The sequence below is a fragment of the Lepidothrix coronata genome, unplaced genomic scaffold, assembly GCF_001604755.1.
Source record: "Lepidothrix coronata isolate B3197 unplaced genomic scaffold, Lepidothrix_coronata-1.0 Scaffold121, whole genome shotgun sequence".
Classification (NCBI taxonomy): Eukaryota; Metazoa; Chordata; class Aves; order Passeriformes; family Pipridae; genus Lepidothrix; species Lepidothrix coronata.
Window position 1 is genome coordinate 2,392,808 of NW_016690301.1, and position 23,655 is coordinate 2,416,462.

Consider the following 23,655-nt stretch of genomic DNA (forward strand, 5'->3'; position numbering starts at 1 on the left):
AGACACTGTCTGAAAGGGAAGCCTTGGACAAACCCCAGACTGGAGAGTGAAAAGGAATGGAAGCGACTCAAATAATACTGGGAAGATTCTGCAGCACAGAGTGCTCCATTCTCCAGGATTGTCCTGTCAGAATCCAGGAATAAAACCAATAGCACCTGGTCAGATACTCCCACCCAAAACATTCTGGCTCCTCATGCTGGATAACCTCACAGTGTAAACACTCACACAGACAAGCATTTGAAAGAATGCTAAATTTTCTTGAAAATGGAAGGTAAGAGAGACTCCTTTGTCAGATATTGGTTACAGGATTCCCTTTTTTTTTTTTTTGACTGGAATAATTTCTCAAAAGACATGGGACAAAAGTTATTAACAGAAACTGCTTTCCCTCATTTACACAAGATGACATCACTGACACAGACTGGGACCTCGGATCAGACAGCACAGGATTGTTCTACCCTAATGATGGTGGGCTTTGCAGCAGTAATTCTGCCCAGCAGGAAAAGACTAACTCAAATTCTGACATATGGAACATCCAGTTCCTCAGGAGTCAGCGGTGATGCCACTGTCTTTGGTTTGAACACAAAGAAAGCCAACCCTCCTACTGCAGAGACACCAGAGCTTCCAGATGCCTCCAATTTACCTTTCACAGCCTCCCTAGAGGGGCAAGGCTGAGTGTGAAGAGCTGTCCTGGCAGCAGGACACAGGTAAAACCTGAGCAGTTCTAAAGCACCAGCAGCTCCTGGGCAGCTTGGTAGCAAACCTGGTCCTCCACCAACTGACTTGTGGTAGTTTGAGGAGGAAGAGGGAAGTATGCAAGTAATAAAACTGATTAAACATCAGATCACAGCTTTAAATCCATTTCAGCGTGTTTTTGTTCTCCTGCCTTTATAGATAAGCATTTTATGAGCATGGATTTCCAATTAGATATGTTACCCATAATGACAAAGGGAAACAGAGACAGAAAACAATAAAGCTTTTTTTCTGAAAGGTTACATTCAAACTATCTGACATCTTTACAGATCCATATGGCTTCTTAAATGTGCAGTGTACACAGCCCCAGAAAAACATCCAAACTGCACACACTGCAAGCCCTGCATAAACACTGTGGGTTTGTCCACGCTGCCAAAGATTTGCTTTTGTTTAGAACAGCAAAGAACTGTCCAATGCTTTTATTACTTTGCTGACTGCTCTGCAGCACCTACCACCCTCTCCTCTCAGCGTGGTAATTATGGAAGATGCTTTTTGTATTACATGATTTATTTAAAGCCTGTTCAATCTCAATTTATGAAATCCAGATTGTGAAGCATCACCTAACAGTTTATTCTTCTCCTCAGCATCTTTGGTCCCTAATAGCAATTCTGCAGTACCCTGTGCCAAATAAATATACTTTAATACCTTAATGAAGCATTTAAGAAGCTGCTTACAAAGATTTAATACATAGTAGCATCTCTGCAGTTAAAAGTCAAATATCATTTCCATTTTAACCTCTGTCTTCACATGGACAAAACCAAAACCATACATTGTATATGCTGGGGTTAAAAATTGGATTCTAGCTTTTTGCTTCTTTCTTAAAGCTAATTATTTTTCCCAACTTTGAGAAGATTTGGCCATGCTTATACATTTTCCCCCCCTCTCCTAAACAACAAAAACACAGTTTTAGTGCTTTCAGATGTTGAGATCTTTTATGCTAGTTAAAGACACTAATTTGAGTAGAAAGAACCAGCCATCAGCCAAAGTCCAGTCTTTTGAAGATTATACAGCTACGTGACAATTTCTGGCAGTTGGCCGTGGAAAAGTCAGGATCTGTTGGTGTCTTATATCCTGCCTCATTTTTCACATAAATGTGTGACATACATCTGGCTCTGGGAGAAATGTCAGTTCATCTTTTAGGCCCACCAGTTTTGCCTGTTGCTTCTTGATCCTCTTGGCACACGAAATTTCATAATCATTCTATCCTAAAACCATACACGGTGTCAACAGCAAAGCACGAAACTGAAATGCTAAAATCCAAAATAGATTTGGGTTTAACTGTACTTTGTGCCAGTACAGCCCTCTGTTTGTATGGGCATGTGCTCACTACATGCAACCACGGAAAACAAAACCAGGAGAGGGGATGGAAGTCAGACCTTTCACAGTTAAGTACTAGGAAAAAATTACTGAAGAGTAATAGGAAAAAAAAAACACAAAAAACTACAATTTCTGAAAGCTTCTGTACACCAGGCACACACACTGTGGTAAAATTGTTGCCCTGGCAAGGAGGGCAGACTATCAAACTTTGCAGCTGGCACATCCAGGTTTTAGCAGAACGTTTCCATAGCTCCTTAAACACTTACTGAACAGATGCACATATCTGCCCTGCACAGTCTATCATCCCTCATCAATTAGGAGCACTTTTTGGAAAGAGGAACTTCAGAGCTACTTTGGTGTCTCACATCCTGCCTCATTTTTCACACGGACGTGTCACACACATCTGGCTCTGGAAGAAATGTCAGTTCATCCTTCGGGCCCACCACAAGCCTGTTACTTCTTGAGCCTCTTGGCACATGAACTGTGATGGCCAGAGAATCCTGGGAGAAGCTGAGCAGCCTGAGAAGAGACACTGAAGTCATTCCAGCACCTCGGAGCAGTCGCACTGACCCAGGAGTTCTCCAGGATTACACTGCCCAGGAGCTGATTGGTCTGAGGTTCAGTGAGAGTGTAAAAAGAAGCAGGTAGTTAAGCTGTGTGCAAAAATTATGTCTGTTAGTGTTGTCTCAGCTGCTTGACTTTTTATGGTCAGCTACCTCACCACTCATCTTTATGTTCTGGAATAAAACTGTATAAACTTATTGCGATAAAAGTCCTAAAAACATTTCGGCTTTTCCACGCTGAGTACCACTGGTCATTCTCAAGGATTCTGAATCTTAGGATTCAACAGGACAACTTACACTGAAAACACTGAGTTTTGCTAAGAGGCAATGGTTAAAATTCCTGCAGACTTGGAAAGCTGAGTGCAAACATTCCAAAGTCAGAAGTGGCTTCTACCTTCCCCAAGGCTTCACTTCTCAGCTGTGTGCTGTCTGTCGTTTTACCAAACCTTGCATGATGTGCTTCCTTCAACTGATATTGCCAAACTTTGAGCCAATATACAATTTTGACAATATCCTGCTTCACTGGCATTCTGAGCATTGACATCCCACATAAAAAACCCCAGAGTAAAACCCAAATAACTGGAGGACCATCCCCACGGTGCATTTGGCAGCAGCGGGTAACAGCTCTAAAAATATTTCATTTAAAGTCTACTTAGACAGTTATGCAGGACATGGCAAATAAAATGCTGCTAATTTACTCAGATCATAACAATGCATTTGCTTCCATATCCAGATAAGTGAAAATATAATGAGCTACAACATTCACCTGAGGTTATGGCCCTTCAAATGATTGCCATGAGGTGAGAAGTGGAACAACACACTTCCTCTCTTACTTTGAATGAAAAAACCTTTATATATGGTATTTTGCCAGGAACAGAAATTACTCCTGTTCTTTAAAGTCTGACCCAATGCAGCTGCTTTGCTTAAAAATAAGTTAACGATTGCTTTTTCATTCACTTCGATAGATCAAAAAGGTTATTCCAAAAATCAAAGCAATATAAGCGATTTTTATTCATTATTTGAAAGAAATTAAATGGAAAAAAGCCAGTTTCTTGGTTTTTTTAAATGCAACCAGCATACTTTCTTCATTAGCATTTTGCAATATTTGACAATACTTAGTAAAACAGCCTTAATATCACCTAAAATGTCGCAACTTAGTCTTTATAAGTGTCGCCAAACTTTCCACAGTTCACTCTCCAAAGCCTACTGACTCACAGCAAAAAAGCCAGATTTATAGTTTTGTCCTAAAAGTGATTTAAGCTAAAATCCCAAAAAAGTTGCAAGTTTCCAGGCCTCCCTCTCATACTACATTAATTTAGGAAATATTTTAATGACAGGCAATCCTAAAAGAGAAGCAGAGATGCAGAATGTTCAGCAGGCCAAGTTAAGAGTTCTCACAGGAGGAAAAAAAAAAAGACTTTCAAACATCACAGACTTAAAGAGACACTATTAAAGGTATCATATTTCCTAACTTCTGCTTTCACAAAATACATTGTTTTCATTTGCTGACAGAGAAAATGTCAAGATGACACTTGAGTATCGTTTCTGGCTACTAATTGCCAGCCCTTCTCTTGAAATTGTTTCAAAGTTCATTTCATAACTAAATGAATCTTTATCTAAATAGAGATATGAGAAAGATTTAGCTTCATATATATATACACACACAAATATAAGCTTAAAACTAGGGCTTACTTAGGATACTGACTCTCCAAGATGAGCTAGAATGTGAATAAACTGTTTTCTACAGTGTCAGGCTCTGTTTAATTTTAGAAAACTAATCTCTGGTTTTGTCTTGTTGGTTTTTTTTTTTTACTGAAATAAATCAGCTGTGGCAAAACTTTGCTCATAAAAGTACTTTCGAATGGAATATAGGTAAAAATGGCTTATAATCAATTTAAAATTCATCTCCTTTATTGCCATAAGCAGAGCTTTCTAATGCACGACAAAAATCCTGAGTAAATTAATTTTCAAAGTTCGGTGCACTAGTTAAACAACTCAAATGCAAAACTAATCCTGAGATCATCTGAAACAGCTTTAGTACATCTGCTCAGTACTCCAGACTTCTCCTGAACAATTGCTAGCGGGCACTTAACTCATGAAAGCTGCTTTGGAAAATATCAGTGGGAAAATAACGAGTCCTACAAGAAATGCCTGGCAGAGAACACTTCCCAATCAAGCATAAAAACCCCCCTGCATTCCAAACCAGCTTGTGATATTGTCACCTACCTCTAACAAAGAATAATTCCCCAAAGTATTTCAGCATTACAGAGATTTTGTTCTGCTCCCACCATAAGAAGACAGAATTAGTGCAGTTTCATGATAAAGCCAAGAGCACACCCAGCTCAGAGCAGCAGTTGGATATAGCATTAATTCTGCCCTTTTTAATATTTAAGTTTATACTTCTGCAGGGCCACTAGTTTTCTATAAACTGATTCTCCATTGGGAGACTTACATTCACCTTTTCTAAGTCAATTTAATTGCTATCAAAAGCAGAGGAAGTCTACAGTCTGTTCTGTAAGTCTTGCTTGATACTCTGAAAGTACTGCTGTCACTGGCATTATGCTACTTTAAGGGAAATGAAGCTCATCAGAAAACTAAGTACAAAGGCAGTTTTGGAAATACTGTGGGGATCTCTAAGGAGAGAATTCCAACTTCCATTAGCATAGACATATATATATATATAAAAATAAAAATATACATAATAACATGAAATAATGATAAAAGATCTTTTCACCCACATATCAATTTTACGAGTTGCCCACATAACATCCTTTTGATGTTATTGAGGCTTTGGTTTCACTGCCACCAGTTCTGTTTTCTTGGCAAGCACCTCTACATTTATTTCAGTTATTAGCCATCATGTAATACAAATTCAGCAGCATTTAAAAGAACACTTTAATTCAGGCAGGTGCTCATCTCTGTTTTTCCTAAAGAAGGTTAATTTTATAATCACGAAATATTGTGGATGGCCACTGATAGTGAGGTAGAAAAACTGGAGCTTTTCCATAGGTGCATAAATAGAGGTACTCACAGCCGTTCCAGTTGTTTCAGATCCTGAAAAGCTCCACGTTCTATCACGCTAATCTGATTTTCTTCCAAGTGCCTGCAATTCCAAAAATACCAGTTAATTTTAACACAATAAATAAGAGCTTCCCCACTTCTCCTCACGTGTTATAAAAATGCTTTTCACGGAAGTATCAGTAACAGTTGTAACTGGAGATTATTTTAAAGCCTGGACAGAGCAGAACTGTTCTTCTTGGCCACTGAGAGGGAACTGCTCCAAAATTGTCTCCTTACTGCCAGATTTGTACACATTTTTGTTTCTAAACTTCTAGAACCATAACCACTTTGCTCAGAAAGGTGTTGGTCTAGAGCCTGGTTGTTACATCCTCAGTATGTTCCTCTGCAACATAATTGAGATACTGGAGCCCACAAGAGGAGTTCACTCAATGGAAATGTATTTTTTTTTTGTCCAGACTTTGTTCTGCACAGATTTCAGGTTTTCTCCAGAGCAAACCCTGGTAAGTAATCCAAAGGGATTCAATCTCCCCCAGAAACAGAGCCAAGGCAGCTCTGTGACATAACTTCAGGGTGTAAAATCACAAGGGACAAGTCCCAGCTTTCCACTTTGTCTGATCCTCTTTGCTCCACACCCTGAAACCAAGACAGGGATAAGTCACATGCAAAGGAGACTGACTTCTCTTTGATTTACAGTGTGCAGGGGATGACTGTTCATTTACACAGCAGAGATGCTCTGTGGGTGAAGTGGAAGCCAAGGAATAGATACCAACAGTCCCACTGAGCTCAGCTTTTCCCTCCCTTGGTGCTGCCTTCCAGCACAGCCCCATTTCTGCCTCTGTAAGAGCACTTGGGTGCAGGGACTAAACATCTCTGAATGTTCCATGTGGTTTTAGCCAAAGCTGAGAAGGAAGAACTTAACATACAGTAAGTGTGGGCTCAGTGAAGACCAGGGAAAAAGGACTCTCCTTGCCTGTTCTCAACAGCCACTCCTCTGCCCTCAGTTCTCCGAGGATGCTCAGAGCTGTTCAACAGGAGAGCAGCACAGAGGACAGGCAGCAAGCGAGTGTTCCACAGCTAAGACCATGTAGGAAGGTCAAAAAACAAAACTGAAAAAAATCCAAACACGTGAACCAAAAAAGCATGTTGCTAAAAGGAGGGAGAGGAAGAGAGGAAAAACTGCCCAAGGAAAAAAGATGGAGCTATGAGGGATAAAAGGAAAAGGTGCACAAAGGAATATTTTCCATGTTGCTTGTTTGAGACCAGAAGATTTTTTTTTTCTGTCTGTTCTGAGTTTGTTGCAGGTCACTTGTTTCTAGTCCTCATTCTGATGTTTGCAAACAGGACTAGGATACCTGTCTAGGATCACTGGGACAGGTTGCATGTTTCTGTGCTTCCCACCATACCCCCAACATACACGGGGGGGGGGGGGGAAAGAGGGACAATAGGGGTTTAGTAATGTAGAAATCCAGAATTATGAAGAAGAACTAAAAAAAATTAAGAAAAATCTGAAGGATGTTTTATTCCCAATGAATTCTGTGGCAAACACCACACTACTGCAAGGCTGAACAAACGAGTTATGTAAACTTGTAATGAACATAGGACAAAAAAATTCATATAAAAAAATGCAGCTGTACATTTTGCTTATTGTTAAGGGCATAAATGACTGCAGCAGCGTTAGACAATGTCTGACAGTATAAAAACCCAACAAAAACAAAACAACTACTGGCATTAATATAGTATAGCTCATGTATTTTAATAGACTCCCAAAATGGTATTGACAGTTGGGATGGGAGCCAAGGAAATCTAAACAACTCCACTGCTAGAGATGAGAGAAACATCACAGGAACACAAAGTCATCCAGTACATTTGAAGTGTTTCCTTGGTATATGACAAGTTGTTCAACAGCATTAAGGTAGCAGAAGAAATGACTTGCCTTTTCCTTTGCAGGACTTAAATAATTAATTGAATTATCACTAAATGACTGTGACAGTTCAACTGTTGCAGTCTTAAGGACTTATTTTAGAAGCTACTCAAAGGACAACTTTTCATCACTAACTTAGTGGTGCCGTTTGAGATTCAGGTAAGAGAAAATAGGAAACCAGGAATGACAAATTCCTGTTTCCCCTTTCACTGTTCAAGGCCCATTTAGGAGCGTGGTTAAGCTCTTGACTGATACTTTGAGATCATGAGACAGCACTACCTAAAATACTTGTATCACTGCATACTAGACTAAAAAAATTCACAGGTTTCCTTGTGTACAACTTCTACAGCTCTCCTTAATGAACTCCTGCAAAATCTTCTGCAAAAGTGCTATTAATGGCACTGTACCTTAAAGTGACCAAAATCTCAAAGTCCTATTTGCTAGTGTTTCAATATCATTGATTTATGGATCAATGATTGTGTAGTGGACAAAGTTTTTACCACAGGATTTATTAAAAGGCAGTAGGAAAGAATTAAATAGCTCTGAAACTGCACTCACTTTAGCACAGAACTAAAATTTACTGTTTCACATGACAAACTGTTCCAGTTGCCTGGTTTAAAAGAACAACAACTGAATAATATGCAGAAATTACCACCATTTGCTCTCTAGAATTATGGACATTTCAGTAGTAACACCCTAAAACAGTCTTGTGAAAGAAAAAAAAGACAAATTTTGTGCTATACTCACAAGACACGAAGGTTCTTCAGCGCCGTGAAGTCCGTCTTCGTGATTCTTGTGATATTGTTTTTTTCTAGATCACTGCAGAGGAAGAAGAAAGCAGCATTCAGGCACTATAACTGACACCCAAAATTCCATTAGCAGAAAGTATTTCAGTCACTGGAGCATCTCCCAGCTGCTCACACTGTACAAATGAACATTTCCATTAAAACCTCAAAAAGCAAGTCATCAATCCCGATGCATTTTGTCTCCTCCTCTGACTATGTTGCTCTCCTATACAAAGTTTATTCCACTTTTATTTCTAGTTTTGATGCTCACTAAAAGCTTCTTTCTCCCTCCAAGACTACAATCTTGTAAGAAGCTGCATATATTCAAGACCCAATTGGTATAATACAGCTGAAACATGAGTCCTAGGCCCCTAAATTAAGCTCAGACTTCGGGGTTATTCTAAACCAAGTGAGTCCAACCTGCTGCAGAAACTTAGGCCACACAGAGCCTGAAGTGAGGACAAGTTAGTTCAGTGACCCTTAAGTGCAGTCCTACTCAGATGACTGGAATATTTACTGGTGTCATAGGTCCCAGTTTGCCACTTTCTTTAACAGGATTAAAGCAGTATGTGATACATTAGAGTAGAGATAAAATGTTTAATAATATTGGATTCTACTTCTGATGGGTTTTGATAGACATCAAAATAATACTAATAAAATCCTTAAGTCATAAAATGGTTTAAGAATAGATATTATAAAGTTTAAGAGTTTATCCATCTTAGCACAGGACATATTCCTAGAATACAAGAAGCACACTCTCCTGTCAGGAAGACATTTTCTTTAGCACAGATGGAAAGTAAGGAGGGAAAGTTCCTACAATTTAGCTATATGAACAAGACAGCCAGTATCCTTATTTGCCTTATGCCAACTATATTTAAAAAAGATCCATTAAAGAAAAAAAAAACAAACCACAAAGCATCTATAGGGCACTTTCACTGCCTGCACCAACTATTCTCTTCCATTTGTCTTTATCCTTGCCATTAAATCACACTTTTTACCTTTGAATCACTGCCTAGATTTTTCAGATTTTCCAGCTTAATTTCCTCTTCTGTTCTCAGTTCAGTCCTTCCACTCTGGTGCATCATTAACCACTCACTGGTGCCCCAGCATGAGCTGACTGCAGGGAGCATTGCAAACAATTACATCTGGAGCAAGCAACACATAAAATAGCCTGTGTTGGACTTGTATATTGTTCCCCACCTGCTTTCCATGGCATCCCATCACAAGGTTTCCCTTGCCTTTATCTCAGAGAAGCTCTAGCAAAGCATGGCACTAAGCTGGTTGGAATTCTGAGGCAGGCAGGAGCCAGCCAAGGTGTACAGGGCAACACAGTGTCAGTGGCCACAGGTCTTGTGCATTTTGGTAAGACTTGATCACCAGCCCAGCTTTACTCAGCTTGAACAAGCGCATGAAGAACTTCCATTCCTGCCACACACACAGCAATCTCTCCACCACACCACCCCTCCTGCCCAGCCCCAGACACCAATCCCACACATCAGCACTGTTCCTCTCTGCTTTCAGCCCCAAGGACACTCGACATCCTCCCCCCAGTGAAATCTGCAGCTCCCTAATCTGAAAAAAACTTTAACATTCCCTGATCAATACGTATCTTGAGACTGCTTTTTCCTCTACTCCTGCAGACTGGCACGGTCTATACTGTACACATAATATCAATTCTATTACTCCTTTGCAAAGGTTATTATCTAAGTCAGAGTCTTCCATTTCTGTCAGTCAAATTACTTGCACAAAGGTCTAACTTCAGTAGAGCCATTCTTCATGAAGATCACTTTCCTCAAACCATTTTGATTTAATTGCTGCCTCTGTTTTAAAAACAGTGTTTACCTTTTGAACATTTGCCCTTTCCAGCATGTTTTTCCTCGAGGCTTATCTGCCATTTGAAGAAAAACAGAGTAAAACTGTGATGAACTACTGTGTAAAACTTCCTCCTGCAGCTCACAGTAGGTGTAACCCTGGCTGCAGAGCAGCAGATTGCCACAGGTTACCCCATTACTCAATTAAACTTTGTGACTCTGAAGTTACTGAACCTATGCAGACATTAGTGGTTTACAGCTGGTATTTGTGGGCAACATAATATTTTATGTTTCCTTTATAAAGTTTGGCAGCTGATTATGGGCTCACTAGTGGGTTTCAACTACAAAGAGCTAAACCTTAACGTGCAACCTTGGTTGGCTTTCAAACCCATCAGGGTTCAAAAGGACTGTTGGAACCAAAAGGATTTCTTGGAAAAGAAATCAGCTGAGTCAAAGATATGAGGAAAATAATACTGTAAAGGTGAATTTAACAGATATCTACATCCAGATAAAATAATTCTACATGAAACTCTTATTGTGCAGAATTCCTGCGTTTTGGGTACAATGTGGGGCCAAGCAGATCTTGGATCTTACTCGACACATCTACCTCACTCCACACATACAGAAGCCCAGCTACTACTCTGTCATTTCACATTCAAATAATATTGTCTCATCACCTGAGAATACCTAAGAAAACTCCATTAAAGAACACAGGTCTCTTGTGGAGTGTCAGCAGCCAGGTTGGTATCACTCACTTAAAAAGAAATCAGAACTGTCATCTATACCAGCTCTAATAAAGCTCTTGGTATTAAGTCTCTCTTGTCAAACCATTTTCTAATTTATTTTTTTTTTTTAGGATAAAACATGTGAAGGTCAATGCAGGTGTAGTGGCAGCTTCAAGAAAACAGATGTGGAAAAAATAATTTAAATGGGAATAGAAACATGAACTGGACTAGAATGGTACCAGACCTCATGAAAGTGAGTTCAGATGAACTATTAAAGGGAGCTTTACTCATAAACATGTCCTGCTATGTTCTAATAACAATTTAATCCAATACATATTTTGTAGATGCTGAAGACTGAGTCACACAATGTACACACTTAATATAAACAGGGATGCTTGGAGCAACTGGAGCAAATCCTGGTTCATCACAAGAACTCCTCTGAATTGCTTCATCTTTCACTCTTCTCTAAAGACAATCAAGTGAATTTAAGACAGACTTTTAAAGCACCAACACGCTCTGGAGCATGCCAGGAGTGCACAGATTTCCTCTGCTACATGACTTAAATTTCAGTTGATGATGACTCTGCTCAGCCACTCAGCTCTTCCAAAACATCCAGACACTGATCTCAGCCCCCACCCTCGTCCTTGGCCTGAATAAAGTTTATGATTTGAGAAGTAAATCCACTTGCCACTTCACACTTTGTGCTTCAGCCTTCCAGACTCACATACCTTGGCAAATCCACACCCTCATCCTGGCCAGCTCTGAGCCTCTGCTCCTCTGATGTACAAGATCAGAACTGAGTTTGACACCACATCACCTCCACAATGAACATCACAGCTCTGACAGAAGAGCCAACAACAACAGCCATCAGATGCTGAAGTCTTGCACAATCTTCAGCTCAATAATTCAGTAGTTACATATAAATAAAAATGCCTTATACAAAATTCAAACCCTTTTATATACATGAGGATGCAAAAACTCAAATCAACACTACTAAGATGCAAAACTTCAAAGCAACACCAGTAATAGTGAGTTCCTATCACAGCCAGATGTCATTTTGCTACTTGCTGGGCCCTCTCTGAATTATAGTCTGCAAGATAATCTGAAGTTTGGGCCCTGATCAGAGTTGTGAATCTTGAGCCCAGTTGAATCCTTAAGATAATTCCTCAGCTCTTCCAAGACTACAGGTTTGGAGTTACCTCTGGCTGCCCAGTTATGCTTTTCCAGGCACACAAAAGGCAAATTCAAGTCTTACTAAAGCACATAAACCACTTTTCTCTCTGTACAACTCTGTAATGGTTTGGTTTGAAGCCCCTCATATATGTGCACTGTACAAGTTCACAGGTGAACAAAATACTCTCACCTTGATGTTCTTACTGCACGTGGTGTATTTGCTCTGAACAAGCTTCTACTTTGTACATTTAAGTTACAATTTTTTTTCTGGTCTGAAAAACCATCTGACTTCAGAGCTAACCCTGTTAGCTTCTGGTCAGAGAAGAAGCTGCTTAAATTTAGTTCCCCTTCGAGAAGAAACAGAATAATTGCATTTGGTTAAGGCCATTTCTTGTCACTAAGTGTTCTAGAGCAACTAAGTTTTCCTCTATTTTCAGGGAACCTTCAGGTGCCAATCTGGCAAACACAGTGGCATTCCTAACAACAAAACTGAACATCTCTGATGCCCAGTAATTTCAGGGCAGTAGCTGATTTTGCATTTCAATGACAAACACAAGTCCTAGACGGGCAGCATTTCAGAAAATATTTATTAATTTGTTTTTCTTTAACTTAAGAAGACATTAGACAAAACAAAACTGCAGACAAAGTGAAAATATCTGAGGAGAAGGAGCACTAGACCTCATTGAAGTCCTTAGATATTTGATTGTTTATATTAATAAAGAACTCAATAAGAGCAGTAGAGAAACTGTATTTAAGGAAAAATTAACTGCCATAGACTTCAAAAGACAGCTCTTACCCAAGTTAAACAGCACTAGGATTCTTTCCTGTCCAACTGCTTCCCAAGTAAGGTAAATATTCATTTTGAGTCATAGAATCTCAAACAAGGTTTAGTTTCTGTTCCTGCTGAGTTTTCAAAGTGGCTGCCACACACCAGTTCAAAGCTACACACACAGGTCACATTTGGGACAAACAAATCAGCACAGAACCCAATGCTCTGAAAGGAATCTTGATTAAACCAACCCTCCCTGTAATCTGCAGGGAAGGTGCATTTCTCTTCATCTCATTTTTGGTATTTTCCAAGAAGGAATGCATAAATGTTTTCTGTCACACATGACAATGCACTTAGGAATTAATAGAAACCTCTCTTGTCCCCTAAGAACCAACAGATCAGGATCCAACACACCATCTAGAACTCCCATCAAAACAAACCTCACCTGGAACACAAGTCATGGAACACCAGAAGTTCATGAAGAACAGAAGAAAAACGATTTTCCAAGACATTTAAGAGCATCTGTTTTGAGGTTATAGCACACATTCTTCACTATGAATAATTTGTAATACATTCCAGGGGATTTTATTTTAAATGATAAATCAACATTCAAAACTTGGCAGCTAAAATTCCAGTGATAACAACTGAACCTGGATTCCTGAAGCTGAGTAGCTACTGATATTTTTCATTAGCCCAATTCCTCCACATATTCTTGGGAAACAAGGATTTTCCTGTGCCATGGCATTGTTAAAGGACTCTGTGATCCCTGTGGGTCCATTCCAACACAGGATATTCTGTGATTCTGTGACTGTGTCCACCCAAACCAGCTGGAATGACAGCTGAGTCAGCCCATGAAAGTTTTCCTGTCGGAGTTGTTTTCCAGTCCCCAGTCACCATGCCAGGTAACCATGAACACAAACACTCAGCACCTGAGCTGGAAGAAACCTGCATTTTTCACAGGTAATGCATATTTTCCACCACTGACTTGGCTACCTACTGCACTCTAGAAACTTAGAGCCATAAGAAACATCATCTTCATTTTTAGGAACACCTTCTTGATTTTTAGGAAAGTCACTGTAGAGCTGGAGGCAAAAAGCTGTTCAGTAAAGCCTCCTCTCTTGAGTGCTTTAGTTCTTAGTTTGGGAACACACCAAGAACCATAACCAGCAAAAGGACAAAAACCCACTCCCATGTGTGAATGTACCCACAGAGTAGCTTTTGGCTGCCCTTTGCAGTCTTTACACACCCAGTATCTGTTTTATTATTTTAACCATTTTCCAGGATTTCTGCTATGCAGCTAATTTGCCTTTAATGGCTGTGGACTGCCACCAGCCTCTTAACCTTAAATGACCATATTCCCTATAGGAAGCACTTGGCAATTCTCCTATGCCTTCAGTCCAAGAACTTCAAAGTTACTGTGATAAACTACTCAATTATAACGCTACCCTGAAGCCCTCTGGCAGCACAATCTGCATATCTTCAGATTTAACATATTTTGCAATGCAGGAAATGAATTCCTGGGACTGGATTTTATGAAACACACAAATTCCAGTAGTTTCCAAGTCACATGGGCAAGTACGAACATCACTTGTAAAGAAAGACAACAACTTCAAAATCAAATTCAGCTGAAGCAATTTCATTTTTAAAAAAAAAAAAACATTTCGACTCTAAAAGCCTTAAGTGATTTTCTTCTTCTTAAACAGTTGACTTAGAAAAAGAATTTCTCATGCTCCTTTGCAGAGTTCTTGAAAGACTGGCACACTCTGAACACTTCACATCATCCAGTTCTTCGGAAGAAAAAGATTTAAAGCCCTCCATGTAGCATGTGACAAATGAACAGAGGATGAGAGAGCTGCTGAACTTAAATAAAAGGTTCAGGGGAGATCTTAAACTACCTGGTTTGTAGGAGAAAACAGACCACCCCTCGCCTGATCTGCAGTAAGAATAAGTCATGGGTGGAGGAATATTAGCAGAGAAAACACAACCACCAGCAGTTTGGGGATCTTAAGCCAGAATATCAATTAACTCAGAATTCGACATTTAATAATTTCTGCTGTAGTTGTTGGACAGCACCACATGACACCGGATAGCTTCAGCCCCCAGGAAAATTGAAACAGTGATTAAATAGCCCCACAACAGCTGGAGTGTGCAAACCCTGTGCTGCAGTCCCTCCCACCTCTGTAACACACCTCCACCACACGGCTTTTAAGGCAAAAAAGTGAGATCGTTCCTTGTGATTACAGAGGCTGTCAGGTATGAGTCAGACTGTTTTCTTTCTGGCTGAACAATGGGAAAAGGGATCCTAAAGGTTAAGTGCCCTAATTTTGCGAATAAGCTCTCCATTCCCAAGTCCATTACAGCAGTGCTTGGTTAATAACACACATTTTAGTGTCCAAATGATCTGGAACTGCTTGCAGGTGACACACTTCTGTCCTCATCCTCATAAAAATAAGAAAAAAAAAAGAGTTATCTGGCAAGCTACAGATGTTAAAAAACATCAAGAAAAAAAAACCCCAAACCGACTTTTTGCAGCCTGTGCAGTGGCTGAATTTCCAGTTGAGCAGACTCATGTGGAAGTCATACCTAAGGCCCACAGAGAGCAGCATAATGGATTGAGTAATTCAAGTACTCTGCTTCTTCCAAGGAAATACATGTTTGTCTCAGCCTGCAGGAATTCCTGTCTAATTATTAGAGTTTGCAGGTTTGATTATACAGAAAGGAAATGTTATGCTGACAGAATAATGCTGAACAGTACATTTTACACTCCTCTGTCCTTCACCTCTGTTCCCAAACTCCTGTAGCTACTCTTGATGTGTCCCAGATCTCACCTGGCAGTGTCACCTGTGCCCTTGTGGAAGACAAAGAGAGTCTGTAGAGAGAATTAAACAGCTGGAGGTTGTACTGGCACTACCTCATGTGCCAGTTCACACCTTGGGTAAAGGGGCACCTCAGACAGAGCTCCAGCACAGGAGAGGGGGGAACACACAGTTCACAGAGCACAGAAACACTGCCCAGACATGAAGGGATGGTAAGAGGAAGGTCAAAGCTCAGCTGGAGCTCAAACTGGCAAGGGACATCAAGGAAAGCTTCTAGCAGAGCATTAGCTATAAAATAATAAACAAGATGTGATGGTTTAGTGACAGAGCAGGTGCTCAAAGCCCTCTCTGAGCTGAGTCTTCACTGACACACTCTCAGGTCTTTGTGTTCAAGGAGGAGAGAACAGGCAGTAGTAGCAGAGGATCAAGTCAAGCATCACCTAAGAAGTCGTGACCCATGTGAGCCTGTGGGAAAACAAGATTGATCTGCTGGTGCAGAGATCTGGCTGATACAGCACAGCCTTGCTGTGACATCTCTGATCCAGGCAAATACTACCTTTGCCTTGAAAAAAGTCTAGAAGCAGGACATGGCAAAGTGCAGACTGGGCAGCAGCAGCCTGTTGTTACTGGGAAAGTCAGTGCAAATACCACTGGGAGAAATTTCTGGGCCAACAGAAGAGAAGCTGACTGAGAAAAGGCACAGATCCACCAAAGTTAAATCATGTTTGAGCAACCTGACTGCCTTCTGTACTGAAATAACAGCTCTGGATTAATAGAGAAGAGGCTCTTTCTCAACCCCACAGGGAATGCTGAGTCCAGTTTGGGGCCCCTCTGTCCATGAAAGATCCCAATGGACTTGAGCAAGGCCAGGAAGATACCACTGAAGTGATCAAGGGGCTTGACTACAAAAGCTGGGTCTAAGGGAGCTCAGCTTGTCTGGTCTGGAGAAGGGCAGGCTTTGGGTATGGAAGAGCAGCTTCCAGCACCTCCAGAGGGGTCAGTCTGGAAACAGAGGGCTTTTCAGAAAAGCAGGGCTTTTCAGTGAGGTACAACACAGGGGAAGGGATACGATGATCATAACCTGAAAATTAGGAGATTCTGGCTGTTCATGAAAAAACCTCAGTGCTGTCAGGACAGTCAAGCTGAGGAACAGGTTTCATAAAGGTGCTGTGGTTTTCAAGATCCAACTGGACACCCTCCTGCCCAAATTCCATGCTCTGCTTTGAGCAGAGGATGGACCAGGAGACCTCCTGAAGTCCCTTCAAACCTTAAAGATTCTATGGTCCTACCTTTTCTACAAAGAAGAGGGCAAAACAAATATTTGTTGTTTTCTGTTTTGGGGGGAGTTGAGGGCTTGGTAGAAAGCTTTAAATCTGAAGCACAAAGAAAATTATAGGAAATACTTTAAAATACAGTTGCTACAGAAACATGGCTTCATATGAAGAAGCCAGGATGTGCACATTATAAAGAGAAAGAAGTACAGTTCTGTGTCATATTAGCTCTCATATTAGCTCAAGTATCATTTTAATTCATATTAAAAAAGCCCAACCAAGATTAACAACTGCATATACAAAAACTTCAGGTTTTTACTTATTTCTTTTCAATTCTTGGTTTTATTTAGCCACTGCTACTTAACTCCTACAACTGTAGCTCATCTTTCAGATCCAACGGGCACCAGCTGGTTATATGGACATCAATCAGGTGGTCAGATCAGCCCAGTGCAATTCCAAAGCTCAAGCAGCCAAACAGGGAGAAATCAGACAACAAACATTCTTTGGGCCACATTTTCACTCAACTATCAAATGGACAACCTCATCAGGATATGACAAAAGTGCCTGTGCTTCCATCTTTGTCGGTTTTGGACTCATCTAGGGGAAAAAAGACCACCACATTTCTGCAAACTTGAGCAAAATGCACATTGCTTTATTCCACAGAGACAGTGTCTGATGTTTGCATTTAATTCTGGATTTCACTTAATGACATGGTGTGAGACTGAATATCTCACAGTGAGGAAACTGCTCTGTGTTTAGGTGCTCTTCAGTAACACAGACAACTCCATGTTTAGGACCTGAAATATTTCACACCTGCTTCTGACTGCTGTAAATCCTTGATGACTTGGAAAGAAGTTCCACCAACAAACAAATGATTTTAGTGAAGTCTGGCATGAAAAATCGAGCCTTGGTTTCATCACCCTGCTCCCTTTCAGACATGCACAGACTAGAAACTCTTCCCAGGAGATCTTTTCCTGGAAAGGTAAGAGAGGTCTTTGTGTTTACGTTTGTGGTTTCTCTTTTTGTTGCCGTTCAGGGTGGTTTTTTTCTTTTTTTTTTTTTTAATTTATAAAGCATCCAGTTTCACCAACTCTATTCCTTCCAAATACCACCACACTGAGTGTAACAGGTCTACTGTGGCCACTAAGGAGCAGATGAAGCCAAGAAGTTGCAGCAAAAGACACTGAACAGTTTTAATACGTAAAATAAAATTCTGAAGGAAGCTTATATTGACTTGGATTTCCCAACCAGACATTACAACCAATTTACAAACAATTTTCTTCACTCTCAAGTAGATTCCCACCTTCCTTGTCTCCCCATCCTCATCCCACTTTTGGTTTTCAACAGCAGACTTGCTGCAGTAAAGCTGAATTGATTTCACAATGTTTGCAAAATGAACTCAAAACTCAAGTTTTCCTACAGACTTGGCACACAAATCTGATGTTTCAAGTTACTGAAACTATTCATGCTTATAAAACCACTTTGCACTCACCCTATTACATACCTGAAGAACAACCTTGGAAAATATCTATTCTATAAAATGAAGTTCACATCAACAGGGAGTAACCCATCTAAAAAAACTTCATAAGCAATTAGCTAAAGAAGTCTCCAGGGGGAAAAAAAGAATATAAAACCAAAACCAACACCAAACAACCCACCCCAAAAAAATCATAAAACCTCTGACTGCTCCTTATCTTTTGCTGTCTTCTCATATGTTATCTATCAAAACTCACAATTCCAAAGGATCACTGGGCTGTTTTCTACACTTTCATATTCTTATCTGAGGAACTTATATCCAGATGTGTGTTTTCATCTCTCTGAAGAACCAGCCCTTTCCCTCAGGGCTTTATTTCTCAATATCTATTTCCACTACTGGAAAACAAGTTTTCTTTGCCCAAGAATTTTACTTCCAGGTTGTCTCACCCCCTTACTCCCATCTCCAGCTTACCTCCCCTGCTGCATTTATTCAGGCATTTCAGAAATGCACAATTGCTTCCCTGTACCATTCCCTTACAATGACTTCTCTTTTTTTTTTTTTTTGCTCCCCAGCTCTATTCTTAAAACATCACCTCTAACAAGCTCTACCACTTCAAAAGGATGAGACTGCCAGAGCTTCTTCTCATCCCTCCACAGCTATTCCACAGAACCTTGTGACCCAGGAGCTCCCACATTGCTCACTGGTGCTGTAACCACCACCCTCCCCAAGCCAAGATGTTTCACCCAGGTTTTGCCAAAAATCAGCATTTCAAAAAAACCCCTTCCTAATATAATGCCTCCCCAGTCTAAACAAAACCATCACACAGCCAAAGGATAAATCTGGAGAAAATCCCCAAATTAAGTTCCCACCAAAGTCCAGGCAGAACATGCTTTAGGAGTCAGGGGAAGGCACGAGGCATTTAAACAGCTCTCGGGACGCAGCTTTTTCTTGCTGAAGTTTCTCAGAGTCATATTTAAACAACACAACTGCTTTAATTAAACATTGGTGTCTCCATAGCTGTGGACAAGCAGCACACATATTACAGGATTACTTGTAATGGGCTGGATGTCATGCAATCACATCTGTTATAGGAGCTTTACATGCTACACTCTGTATCCTAAAACAGAGAGAATGGGCCATCAAAACTGCTGCTTGTTATTTCCTTCTTATAAGGGGGGAATCATTAATATAAAGATAAATTATATTCTTACACAGAGAATATCTTTCTTCATTCATCTTGGACAAGACAGCACATCCCAAGGAACGTGATTGCAAAATTCTAGGGGAAGTGTCTTCCATTTTTGGCTGAGCTTTTTGTTATCTTCAAAGGAAAACTAAAGTTAGGAATTTGAATTTTTTCTACTTTGGGACCAGTTGTTTGTGGAAAAAGCTTTTCCAAGTCAAGCCAAGCTTTTGTATAAGGTCAGAATTACGTAACATGCAACCATGTTTTCTGCTAATGCTGAAAACCATTTCTGACAGACAGACAACCAAGCACTACTTCAACCTAAAAAGCTGCTCAAATACCTGCACAAGTGCTCACTATTGCCCAGTGCACACCCAGAGAAAACGTCAGAGAAGACAATTCTCTAGGACAGTTTGGCTGAATGACTTAAAATACTTCACTTTAATGTGATCTGAGGGGCTTCATCAGGGTCACAACTCACCATCTTTTGAAGCTTTCAAGGTTATTTATTAGGGTCTCACAACAACACCCACCAGTAATACCTCACAGTCTACTAACACATGTATTTTGTATCAGTTAATTAGCACATTCCTTACCTGCCTCAGGAATAGAGACCAACTAATAAAACCCCCAAGGATTCAGAAACAGTCCCCTAACTATTAGCTTGCACAAGCATGCACCTATGCCTCTGCTATCAAAATGTTCTTTTCTTAATAGTTAAATGCTTATCTTTTGACACATTTCATGAGAAAGCTGATTGCCATACTCTTCCCTCCACTTTGTGCCTCCCTCGCCCCCAGTACCACCCCACTCCCCAGAAAAGCAGCCAATCTTGACAGATTCCAGCTCCTGGGGACAAAAAAAAAAGTTTGGAGACAGACATTAAAAGCTCCATTTGATAGTGCTGTGATTTTGGAGATCAGAACCTCAGCTTCACTAATATAAAGTTTATTATCATTTCAGTTATCAGGCCTAAAAGCACCCTCATGATAGCTCAAGATTTCTCCTGTTGAGCACTGTACAAACAAAGATTTCCCAAAGGGTTTTCTGCAAAGGAAAAAGAGCAAAGGGATGAAGACAGGCAGATGAAACAGCACTGAGCAGTACAGCAGGCACTGCCCTCAACTCTAATTCAGCCTACCTGGCATGACATACTTTTAACTGATAGAATTAAAATTACAGTAAATTTAAAACCTTGCAAAACAAACTTTTTGTTTAAATTGAGGACGGTTCCTCCCAAGAAAACCCCAACATGGAAAAAAAGGTAAAAAAAACCTTTCAGAAATGGAGTTCATCCTCCCCACACCTGCTCCAAGCATGTTCCCAGGCTGTTAAAATGGGTTACTGATCTCCAAATCATTAACCTCCACAGCAGTTTATCCCTCCCATTATATGTAGCCCTGGTTGAAACACCAATCCTGTGTCCTGTAGACTCAAACTACTGTCCAGGTTCACAGGGAAAACATTGTCAAGAATTACAGGCAACTCACGTGTCTTGTATTTTTGGGTGACTGCCTGTGTGCAGTCACAGCATGGTGTCACCACAGCATCCCCACGACCAGGAGAGGGTTAAAGTCTCTCCAAATAGTCTAAAAAAATCTGTCCTAAATGTGGTATCACTGCTAAAAGCCTTGCACCTCAGAGCAGAATGACCAGGGCTCAACTTAGCAGCCAGCAAGGTATCAACAAGAGGAGGCTGCCTCCCAAAATCCTCAGTGTTGCCTGGACTCCAAAAACATTTGAGTGTGTTCATTAATAACCTGGTACTAATCCCACAAGGCTGATCCTTCACCACACCCCTGAGGCAGGAAGGCACAGTGGGATCCCAGCAGGAGAAACAGAGGACTCTCCCAAGGAGTCTCCTGAGGACTCTCCATGTATCACCTGCTTTGATATAAGAATTTAGGAATCACTTCTGCAGCAGTATTGCAGATTTTCAGGAAAACACAGGTAGAAGTGGGCTGCTGATCAACACCAATCCTGTAAACAACTGAGCAGTAAATTTCAGACAGCTTTTCCACATTTCTTGATGCAAAGTCAAGACAAGATCCACTTTAAAATTCTGTTTTCTGCCTCATTTTAACTGTATCCATGTTTATTGAAAATGCTTCTTCACCAGCAACAGCAAAGGAGATTTGAACCCCTAGCCAAATTCTTATTTGCACCTGAGACATGAACTTAAGGTCTTAGAGAAAAGCAGCAAGTCACTGTTGGAAAAGTCAAAATCTAATTAAAAGCTCCAAAAATCTATCAATCATAAGATGAAAAACATAGATTGCAGCCATCAAACAGATGGCGTCAAACTGGAATACCAGGCAAATTTATTCTGACAGAGAAAACTGACAGACCAGATTCAGTTGGGGGGGGAAAAAAAAAGCTGAAAATAACTGGCAGTGGTAAAAATCACCCTCTTAAATTCCCCTTCTACAGAAATGGCCTTAAACTCATCTAAAATTTACTCTGAGCGCGAGAGCACAGACCTGTTCCCTTTTGTAAATAGGCAGACAGATCTTTTATGTATTTAGGACCATTAGAAAAGACTGACAATTGCTTACAAAGCCATTTCTTAATAGGGAAGAAGCAGTCCTTGTCACTGATGAGAACCATTCAAGATCTTAATGATACGTCTGACTGCACAACATTGAAAACAGATTTGGAAATAGAGCATTACAGATCTCGGGAGAAAAGACTTGGAGAATACTGAAAACAGAGTAGCTTGGGCCATATTGCAAGCCAAATGTGACTAGAACCCAGCCCTTTCTTACCCTGAAAATGACTTAAAAACAGACAAAAAAGTCAAATTGATATAGCTTTACATTGGCAAACAAAACCTGTTAATGAACATAAAAGGGGATGGGAGTGACAACAGCAGTCCTAGGCCAAAATCCATCTAAAATTATGATAATGCACTTGAATCAACGAGAAGAGATTGCCACCTAAGTACCAGAAAGGAGCCAAGGACAGGATGCACATCCCACCAGCCTGTGTCAAACCTCACAAGGATGGGGAACAAAACTGACCTCTGTTATGGTAACATCTGTGAGCACCACTGCTCCCCTGCACATCCCTGTACAGGAACATCTGGATAGACAAACACCTGAAGAAATACTTGCCACACTTCTCGTCATTCTCCATGACGTTGCCAGTAATGTTGTTCTTGAAAAAGCTTTGCCATTTGAGGTTCACTTTAGCCTTTTCCCCAAAACTTCCCTTGAAATCCTTCCCTCCTCACCTGAAGTTAGAAACTTGCTGTGCCTCACCCTGAAGGAGACATCCCTGCTTTGTCTTGCAGGAGTGGTAAATAAGCCAAGCAGGAAAAGAGAAGCCACTTCAGAGAGCTGTGGATGTGTGTTTTGATTCCTACAGGTGCCACCATCCAGCCTCCACCACAATGTTGGCTCTACTCAGAACTAAGATGTGATCTGCTGGTCCTGGAGAAGCCACTTGCTCACAGTCACACTGTGGGAAATCAAGCACTGTGGGCACCACTCAAACTTTATCAAGAGTTCTGGAAAAATTAAGCTTCAAGTAATTTTAACTATTAGTTCCTGGGAGGGAACACATCCTGGTTTAAGCCTCCTGAACAGTCTCTCCAGCAAACAAGCTCAATTCTTAACATACAATCACTGAAACTTACTCACTAAATGTTCTTTTAGAGACAAGTCCTTTTTCCCTATCATTATTCCCAAGCATCTTGTGAGATTTCTCTGGGAAAATCATTTTCCTTCTGTTCTGTGGAAGTTGAGAAGAAGCCTAAATACTCCTGAAATGCAGGCAATAAATCATATCACAAGTTAACATCCACACAGGACAAGTTATTTTTGTTTTAAACACAACTGGAAATGTTTGTACACTAAAAATCCAAATGAAAACCAAACCAAACAAAAAACAAACAAACACCAGAAAAAAATAATTAAAAAAAAAGAAAAAAAAAAAGAAAAAAAAACCCAAACAAACTTGGTAGTGATATTCAAAAGATTACAGGTAGTTTTGACTATAAAGGTCAAATGACTTCTTAGCAGTCAAGTGACAGCTTACAACACTGAGTTTTATACAATTACTAAACCAAT

At 40.3% G+C, this 23,655-nt stretch overlaps 1 protein-coding gene across 1 annotated transcript in view; it reads right to left on the reverse strand.

Annotated features, from left to right (window-relative positions):
- The window catches only part of SLIT3 (slit guidance ligand 3), a 480,366-nt gene that overhangs the window by 450,966 nt on the left and 5,745 nt on the right, over window positions 1-23,655 (reverse strand). The window contains exons 2-3 of the mRNA XM_017825656.1: window positions 8,320-8,391; window positions 5,662-5,733 (exon numbers count right to left, since the gene is read on the reverse strand). Coding sequence (XP_017681145.1) covers window positions 5,662-5,733; window positions 8,320-8,391 — 144 coding nt within the window. The remainder of the gene's footprint in view (window positions 1-5,661; window positions 5,734-8,319; window positions 8,392-23,655) is intronic.